The sequence below is a fragment of the Electrophorus electricus genome, chromosome 13 (genome assembly GCF_013358815.1).
Source record: "Electrophorus electricus isolate fEleEle1 chromosome 13, fEleEle1.pri, whole genome shotgun sequence".
Taxonomy (NCBI): domain Eukaryota; kingdom Metazoa; phylum Chordata; class Actinopteri; order Gymnotiformes; family Gymnotidae; genus Electrophorus; species Electrophorus electricus.
In genome coordinates, this window is record NC_049547.1 from 846,065 (window position 1) to 856,064 (window position 10,000).

The window sequence follows — 10,000 nt, forward strand, 5'->3', positions numbered from 1 at the left end:
TTTAATTGCACAGTGCCAACGAGGAACTGAAGGTGACAGTTTTGCCTCTGTGTAGTTATACTGCATTAGATCTTCTTATGAAGAACTTAACCCGGAAACATGAATCTGGCTAATAACGGATCAAGGGTAAGAGGAGCGAGCTAACACGAGGTCATCTCAGGGTCTTTTATTTGCTCAGACCCACTGGCATCCACCCAGTCACTCATAACCTCCGCTCCTGAGGGCTCATGGTACACTTTGCACACAGGTGCTCTGGAGACGGGGAGAACGCTAACCCCACAGTGCCAGGACCCTCTGGGACACCGTAGTTCTGACTTCTCCAGCTTAAGACAGGCTGTCTCTGACCCCCCCCAGTCATTAAACCAGACCCGGGCTGCAGTCAGCAGGCTTACGCCACACATCCTCACTATCCGGACTCCTGTCTCCGTGGATACAGCTCTGACCCCCTGTGAGATTAATTAAAGTCCTTCCATCAGGCTCTACCTGTGTGTGGGGGTGTGTTTTTATAGCTGGTGATATGGCGTCTGTCATTAAATGCGGAAGACTATTCTCTGTTGAGTAGATGTTTCAGATTCGGACCCAAATTTCAACCATGTAAACAGCACGGGCGGGTAGTGGACCGCCCTGGGTTTGGTGTCTAGCAACCTTAACATTCTGTCCCAGCTGGGCGTTGTGTGTATTTGACCCTGGGTCAGGAGGTCAGCTTCGTGCGGGAGGTCACAGTGATCACTACTGACATGCCCTCCAGAAGACCAGGCACCCACTCCACCCACCCTACTTAAAGTTCTCCATAGTGGCGTAGAATCGTAAACATTTCCACATGGCAGAGCAGGTCTCTCCCATATCCTAGTGATCTGGACACTGCAGAGCTTATGAGAAATGGTGTGCGCACTGTTGAGAAGAAGATTTGAGTTCTCGGTAGTTGTTGCTTGTGTAAATGTAAATTGTGTACTACAGTAGGGTTAGAGTTAAATTGTGTACTACAGTGAAGTGTAGTTTAGATTTAAACCCTCTGATCTCATTGATTAAGTGTTTCTCTTTCCTCAGACACTTTGATGTGGGACTCTACAAATGGCTCATTAGGTAAGTGTTTTCTCATTTCTGTGTGTGTGTGTGTGTCTTCATCCAAAGACGTAATCAAAGAACAAAATTGGAGAGAGAACTTCATAATAGAGAGATAATTTCAGTCTTTTGGAATCATCTTCGCAGCAACTTGTTTTTTGAGCATACGTGGTAATTTGGCATTTCTGTTGGGGGACATGTTTTAAAATGTCTCCTGAGCACAGAGGGGTGTGGCTACATGTGTGTACCTGTGTGAACAGACACCTCTTAACCCTTCACCTTGGAGAAGACTGGTAATGTTGGATGGACACTTGGCACCCAGCACACACACATATAGTCTTAGGATGCCATTAGATGTTGTTTTAGCGAGGGTCTCTTAGAATACAACCAAAAAACACAGGAAATTAGTATGCATTATTAAAATAAAAAACAGAAAAAAAATCTGATAAAACACTTCTATAGGCAACAGTGCTGAGTATTTGGTGTGACCTCTCCTAACACTTCAGCAGTAGCAGGAAAAGACCGTTGAAGTATATAGAAGAACTCTGGGAAGTGCGGAAAGACAACATCTCTGGTGTAATGTACCAGAAGATAACTTCAGAAAACTTCAGGACAGTCTTCCTAAAACGGCTCACGATGCGCTTTAGTGCCAAGAGACGTCACACTAACTTCTGACTTATGCCTGTAGAATCCATTTTGTTTACAGATTTCCTATATTTTCTGTTTTGTATCTTAAAGGGACTGAGAAATAAAGGGACTGAGAAATAATTATATGTGGTCATTATACCATTGTTAAAACAACAAATGGTGATATAATACATTTACACAGTACTCTGTGTGTGTGTGCATATATATATATATATATATATATATATATATATATATATATATATATATATATATAAAATTATTGTGCATGTTTCCAAAGATGCAAGTACTTTGAGGTTGTCGATCAAATAAGTGCCAACTCCCACACAGGCCTATACGTCTGCGACTGGCCTAAATAAGGAATGAAACTAAATACAATGTGGCGAAAAATGTTCAAAATGTAGAATTTGAAAAACCTGTCGCTGCCTCCGCCTGTGAGTTTGGGGTGAAGACTCTGGGGAGCACTCTTGGTGTGAGTGTTCTCAGGCCTGCCATTATCATCTGTAGCTATAAGTTTGTCTAGGCAAACATAGCCGACGGCACGTACGTCTCTTTAACGAGTAAATGATTTCCGTCTATCGGGAGACGCGGCTGCAGAGAAAAGCGCAGCTGGGCGGATGCGTTTCATCTCTCCTGTCCCCACCTTGTGTGATGATCTCCCCGCGAGCCGATCAGCGTGCTAAATCAATAACCAGAGCCCTTGGCCAGCTAACAAAGGTCTCTGTGAGGCGGAAGCCCGAGCGCAGCCAAGCCAGCAGCCTCGCGCGCCACATTCATATTCTAATAGCCTCTCGTGGGCTCCGGAGTGGCCCATTGTTAGGGCGAGCGCACAGGTTGCATTGGTGCCGTGGACCGGCTCACGATGGATGTTTGATCTGCGCGCGTATTTGCATGCGTTTAGCATGATGAAGGCGACGCCCCCTCAGCGCCCGCTGGAATCGCGCCAGCCTGTGCAAACGCGCGCGCGTATACGCGGGCTGCTGTAATGCGCGTGGAACGGCTGGTGGTGTTGATTTTGCTGCGTGCCGTGGCCGGTGGGTGTGGAGTCGGGTGGTTGTGTAAGGAATAAGATGTAGTCATATACGTAGAACTGTAAGATCGTAACTGTAACAGGAGGTGTGTGTGTTTGGACAAACCATAGCCACACTGATTTCTACAGGAATGTGATGCTCTGGGCTCTTAGTGAATTGTAAAATGTGGTCTGTGCTGAGCTCAGCTATGGAGGTGTGTATGCTCACACAACCACCAGGTCATTCTCACACAATCGGGATTTTACACCAACTCCACCCATTTCATTCCTTCTTTCACTGTTTCATTCTTATTTGCTCTCTCTCGCTTGCTCTCTCTCTCGTTCGCTCTCTCTCATCCCTGCTTTATTTTGTTGTCAACGCTTGTTATTCATTGTCAAGCGTGCTGATTACATTCTGAATCAGAATGATTCTCTGTTATCATATTATTCCAGACACTGCATTTCTCTGTGCACCAACAGTTTGTTGTTTGCTCCCTTGGAGCCTTGAGGATGAACAGAAATTCCCAGCATTCATTACAGCTTTGTGTTTGCCAGCTGAGACCGAGTCACGTGGAGCTCAGGATTAGCTGGGAGCATGCCTCTATGCCTGACACGCACGGATCTTGTTATAAACAACCGTACGAGGATCTGTAACAGGAAAACGTGGACACATACAAGTAATGAGATGCATCACGTAGAGATTTAGCAGTGCGCAAAAAGCACTGAGCCTTGAAGAGATCGTAATTAAGCACAGTTTGGAAGTTAACGTGTTTAGGAAGTTAACGGAATAGGTACCATTGGAAACTGGGTCCTGTTGCGATTGAATCTTAAAGCGTCCTTAGGGTGGAAGAGTTTGATTTTAAGGAAGAGTCAGACAAAACTTTCTTCGAAGCCTGTTTTTAAAAAAATATCCCCCAGCTGTGTGTGCTGTAGCCCTAAGATGGTGCTCGCAGTCTAGGCTCCCTTCCCAAGCCTATTTCTGTGGCAGACCTTCAAGTTTCTAAAACCAAGAAGAAAATAAATGTCAAACCAGTTGAATACATTTTGCCTATTATCCAAAATCTTTATCATTTTATTTTACGGCATTTATAATCAACGGTGTCTTCGTCTTTCACAGCAGTGTGTCAAAGACATTGCCTTTTAAAGTCAGTTTTAATGTCTTCAACCTTTTAAAACATTTAGCTGGAGAAAACGTCTGTCCTTGACAAAGTCTTTTTCTAATGACCGTCTCCAAAGAGCTCATCAGTAGGGATGTCTATGGCACCGGACCAGAGTCCCTGCACCCTCTGAGAATTTGGTGTTAGCCATACAAATAATGGCCGCCTGCTTCGAGGATTTAAAGTGCCTCCTGGTTTTGTTTGTGATGGATTAAAAATAAACTGGAGACAAAGTTTACAAAGTTACTCAGCACAAAAATGAACTCTGGTGACTTGTAGCCATTAACATGGCATTCGATGCATCCTGGAAAGTGATTTGTGTCTGAGGACTCGACAGGACCATAAATGCATTTCCTCTGATGTAAAATCATGCTTATCAAATCTCTGCTAAAAGCTGTTGAACTGCCAGCCAGCGGTGTTGGTCTGGGTTTGGGGTTTCATCTTCCACTCAGGAGAACTCTCAGCACTACTGCTCACTTCAGTCTGGCCCTTCTTTATTTAACATATTAATTCATTTCTGCCTCGTTTAGCTATTTTTGAGATTTTCAGGAAAGATTTTGTTGTTCCTAAATAAATGTTTTTTTTAAATGATTGTGTAATCCAGCGTTCATCGCTGGGACACAATATCACATTTTATCAGCTAAGGATTACACTCACAATGACACATTGCTGCATATCAGTTAGATCATTTACACTGACCACAAATTCCCAGATGAATTTTCCTTTATCTGCTCGTTCTTCTCATTGGTGTTGGAGTGAATATAGACCAAGTTCACAGATCTCTGTGTAACCATCATGCTACCAGGGTCTCGCGTACGAAGAGCTGAATAGCTCCAGACCCTGACATGGTCCACACCTACTGGCAGAAGAAGCTGACTGTTCTCCATCAGCGCCTGACAGCACAGATGAACCAATTGCTAACGGATGTAACCCTGAATGGATAACTGAGGGCCAGACAGTCCTGATCCTGAAGGACCCCAGAAAGGGGCAGTTCCATCCAACTACCACCGCTAACCTGCCTCTGTACAGCATGGAAGCTCCTGCCAGACATCACTTTGGCTAAGATGAGTAAGAACAAGAACAAGGCAAGAACATCAGAGGAGCCAAACACCAGCTAAGGGCAGATAAACCAGTCACTCGAGACTGTAAGACCAGACAGACCAACCTGAGCACCACCTGGACTGACTACAAGAAAGCCTGTGATTCAACGTCCCACACATGGATCCTGGAATGCTTGAGGCTGTATAACATCAACGGACTCTAAGAACCTTCATCAACAACTCAGTGGGGCTGTGGAAGACGACCCTAGAGGCCAACTTTAGACCAATAACACGAGTCCCCATCAAGTGTGGGATTTACCAAGCAGATGCCCTGTCCGAACTTCGCTTCTGCATCGGCCTGATCCCCCTCAGTGAGCTCATCACCAAGACTGGATCCAGATACCGGCTACAGAATGGAACAACTATCAGCCACCACCTGGACATGGATGACATCGAGCAGTATACCAGAAGTGAACGAGACATCGACTCACTAATCCCACTAGTCTCACCAGGATATACAGGAACGACATCGGAAGGTCATACGGACTGGATACGTGTGGCCGTATGGTTAGAAGAAGGAAGGTGGCTAGAATAGAGGGGCTCGTACTACCTGAAGGTAACATGGCAGATGTTGAGAGCAGCTGCAAGAACCACAAGAAAATGAGAATCACAAAGAGGCCACAAGGAAAACAGCTACAGCAAAATACCTACAAATACCTACAAACAAATACATACAGATAAATACCTACAAAGAGTGAGGCAAGACCTGAGAAGTCAGCTGAATGGGAGAAACAAGATATGAGCTGTCAACACCTGCACTCTACCAGTCATCAGGTACCCCAGTGGCGTAATAACATGGCCCAGAGAGGAGACAGAAGACAAGGAAACTCCTCATCCCTAATCCAGCACTCCGAGACTGGACACTAAGTGGAGGGGGCTGAGGACTAGAGAGTGTCCGCCACTATCCAGGAAGAAACAACCAAGATCCAGGAGTACACCAGGATGATGGCCCTAAGTGATGAAGTGAGTTCATCAGACAGCAGAACCTCGCGGAGGATGGGTGTGAGGAGGAACAGACCATCATGGGAGGAAAACCTGCACGGGATGTACCGCCAGCAGAGAGTGGAAGTGTCTGATATGGAGAAGTCCTACCATTGGCTGGAAAGGGCTGGACTGAAAGACACCACAGAGACACTAATCACGGCAGCACAGGAACAAGCTCTGAATGCGAGATGTATAGAGGCTGGATCTGCCACACCAGGCTGGATGCAGACTGTTCAAACGCCCCTGAGACAATCCAGCACACAACAGCAGGATGCAAGATGCCAGCAGGCAGAGTGCACATGGAACACCATGACCAAGTGGCTGCTATAGTGGACAGAAACATCTATGTCAAGTATGGACTGGAAGTTTAAAGGTCTAATGGGACAACCCCAAAGGTCGTGGACTTCCAGATACAGACAGGCAAGATGGTAATGGATAAGCAGTCAGACACAGTAGTGGTGGACAAACAGCAGATGAGTGCTGCTGTGATAGATATAGCAATCCCAACCTCGGGAACAAGGAACATGAAAAGCTAGAGAAATGGCAAGAGCTTAGAGAAAGGTTGGGAAAGATGTGGCTGGTGTTCCTGTGGTATTCGGAGCGCTAGGGGCTGTGACCCCCAAACAGGGAGAATGACGCCAGCAGATCCCAGGAACATCTGAGATCTCCGTCCAGAAGAGTGCAGTCCTGGGAACAGCTAAGATGCCACTCAGGACTCCCAGGCCTCTGGTAGAGGACCAGAAAAATGAAAATGTTATTTTTAGATGTGCGTGTGTGCATGTTTAAAGATTTAATAAAATAAACTTTATATTAATGCCAAGCGCATCCAGCTGGCCCAACAATCCCCCCCCCCCCCCCCCCCCCTGCTAGCGCTGAGCGTCATCTGCACTCTGCGTTTCTGTCCATTACTAGCCATTATTATTCAAAAGCATTTGCTGCTGCAGCACTGAAATAACACCTGCATGCTGTACAGACTCCTGACTAGCACTAAAACCCTGTCCCCAGAAATACTGGCTCACCACTGCTTCCAGCGTCCGGACCGGTGCCGATGTCAGCAGTTAGGGGATACTGCTGTCGCATCGCTAAGGGCGACAGGCGGGTGCCGCACAGAGAGGGCAGGAGCCCCGAAACCTTGCGAAACACCAGATGAGGTCATCAGTGATGAACCTTTCACTAATCCAACCGTATTTCCTGTCTTGAACACATCTGATATTGAAACGGGAATCCAGTCCCGGTGCTCGGCTTGGATGCATTAGTCTGCGGAAAAATGAAAAACTGCAGTCACTACTTTGGAATCGGGGCCTTCAATGGCCAAAAGGCCCTGTGCCTGTTTTGGACCTCTCCTCTTTATCCTCCCCCTCTCTCTCTCTCTCTCTCTCTCTCTCTCTCACTCTCTCTCCCTTCTCTCCCCCTTTCTCTCTCCCTCTCGCTCTCTCCCTCTCTTTTTCTCTTTCTCTCTCTCTCTCTTCCCCCTTCTCCCTTTCTCTCGCTCTTGCTCTCTCGCCCTCTCTTTTTCTCTCTCTGTCCCTCTCTTCCCCCTCTCTCTCTCGCTCTCTTTCTCTTTTTCTCTCCTTTTCTCTCGCTCTCTCTCTTGCTTTCTCGCTTTCTCTCGCTCTCACTTTTTCTCTCACTCTCTCTGTCCCTCTCTCTTTCTCTCTCTCTCTTCCCCCTTTTCTCTCTCTCTCCCTTTCTTTCTCCCCCTTTCTCTTGCTCTCTGTCCCTCTCTGCCTCTTCCTCTCTTTCTCTCACTCACTCTCTTTCTGTCTCTCTCTCTCCCCCTCTTTCTTGCTCTCTCTTTCTCTCTTTCTCTTTCTATCTCCTACCTCTCTCCCTGATGGAGACGCTTCCACTCAGCCAAATGTGAACCTTCATGAGCAGAGAATCTCTCACTCTCTCTCTCTCTCTCTCTCTCTCTCTCTCTCTCTCTCTCACTCCCTCTCTCTCTCTCTCTCTCTCATGGTGCTCTCGCTTTCTTTCTCTGGTTATGTAAAAAAAATGCTCAGTGATTGTGGTGGTGGACATTGAGCTAATCTGCATAGTGTGTGTGTGTGTGTGTGTTGGTAAAGTGCTCCTGGAGAGGACTTAATGTGCTTTTAAATGTGCAGTAATTGCGTAGCGAGGAGTTTGAGTGTGGAGGTGTGAGAGCTTTCCTCTCACACACACTCCATCTGACTCACTGCCACTCTTAAAGAATCTTTTCAGACAAGCACACACACACAGTCCCTCTCTCTGTGTAATGTGTCTGTGGCGTGTCTGTCCTCCTCTTCCCTCTATTGTTGCGGATGGTCTCATCACGTTCGCCTCACTCAGACCTGAGACCCGGTTCATCTGTGCTTATGTAAGAGTCTCTTCTCTTTAAAACCGTACCAGTCGTGTCTGGTCCAGTGGCCGTAACACTTGGGGCCTTCGTTTTATGGCGAGCTTGTGTGAGCGACACTGCGGTATGAAGCGACAGGTCTGTACAAACGTACGTTTGTCTTCATCAGACATGCTGAGATATGCATGTCTGTAGAGACCTTCAACAGCACAGACGTTGAGAAGTCATCACAGTGAGAGTGTTTGAGGAAGGATCACATTTACTATTCCCCAATTCCAGTTTTCCCAGTATGGTTTTCAGTTTCTCCAGTGAAAACGAAGCGAAAATGTTTTTAGTTTTGAGAATTAATTAAAATTCAAAACATTAAATCTCTCTCTCTCTCTTTCTCTCTTTCCCCTTTACAATTGTGCATTGATCTATGCCTTGCCACATTTTGTCACATAGTCCCTTGGATTTCATGACTCGGGTTTCGTCTTGACTGTGAAACTGCGGCCTTGTAGACCCAAGTGTTCAGTCAGTTCACACTGCAAGAGGTGGAATCCAACACATTTGAAGTATAATTCACGTCAAGACAAATTTATTTATACAGCACTTTTTACTACAGCAGAGGACAACAGGGGGTGTTGAAAGAGAGACTAGATTATGCGTGTCCAGGTATGAGGACTAGAATGTGCAGTGATGGACGCCTGCAGATCTAGATATGGCAGCACAGCTAAAAGGAGCCAGAAGGAGCCACAGGCACGAGGCAGCCTGGAACATCAGCTCTCCACCACTCAGTCAACAAACCTGAGTGACGGCATCATAACATCCCAGTCTACCAGAACTCTCAGTGCCCACGGACCCCCAGATCTACACCTCTACCTAAGATGGGAAGTGTTTAATAAAATGCCTGACTGTACAGGTTTTCAGCCTGGCCTTAATTATTGAGACTGTGTCTGAGTCTGGAACCTTTACAGTGCCGGAGCTTTATAGGAAAAGGCTCTGCCGCCTGCAGTATTCTTATTTTCTTATTCTTGGTACTAGTAAAGAGTTGCACTAAGAGTTCTCTAAGGTACTGTGGGGCAAGACCATTCAAAATTTTACTGGGAGCCAGTGTAAAGTAGCTAAGATGGAAGTGATGTGATCAAACTCTCTAGTTCTAGTAAGAACTCTGGCTGCAGCAAACTAGCTGGAGCTTGTTTAGGCACTTAACGGTACAGCCAGATAGTAAGACATTACAGTAGTCCAATCTGCAAGTAGTAAAACCATGGACTTGCTTTTCTGCATCATGTGAGGACACCATGTTCCTAATTTGTGAAATGTTCCTGAGATGGGCAAAGGTGGTCTTAGAAATATTGTTTACATGAGCTTCGAACGAGAGCCTGGGATCCATCATAACTCCAAGATCTTTAGCTGTTAGAGAAGATGTGATTGGGAGACCATTCAAGTTCATTGAGTAATTGGAGAGCGAGGACCTCGCTGTCTCTGGGCCTAATATAAGTATTGTCAGGATTAAGTGAGAGAAGGTTCCTCAACATCCAGTGTCTGATGTCCTTTATGCATTCGTCAGTAATACTAAGCTGATATAGGTCCTTTGGTTTGGTGGAGACATGTAGCTGAGTATCATCAACATAGCAGTGGAAACTAGCGCAGTGTTTATGTATGTCACCTAGAGGGAGCATATATAAAGAAAAAGCAAAGGCCCTAGAACAGACCTTGTGGGACAACATAGCTAACCTTGTGG

The 10,000-nt window shown here is 46.1% G+C and overlaps 1 protein-coding gene across 8 annotated transcripts in view; it reads left to right on the plus strand.

Moving 5' to 3' along the window:
• Positions 1 to 10,000, plus strand: part of hhat (hedgehog acyltransferase) — a 67,937-nt gene that overhangs the window by 41,089 nt on the left and 16,848 nt on the right. For 7 of the 8 annotated variants that reach the window (XM_035532685.1, XM_035532686.1, XM_035532689.1 and 4 more), the window contains one exon: positions 1,048 to 1,083. The exons of the other annotated variant lie outside the window; for it this stretch is intronic. In XM_035532685.1, coding sequence (XP_035388578.1) covers positions 1,048 to 1,083 — 36 coding nt within the window. The remainder of the gene's footprint in view (positions 1 to 1,047; positions 1,084 to 10,000) is intronic. 8 annotated transcript variants of the gene reach the window in all.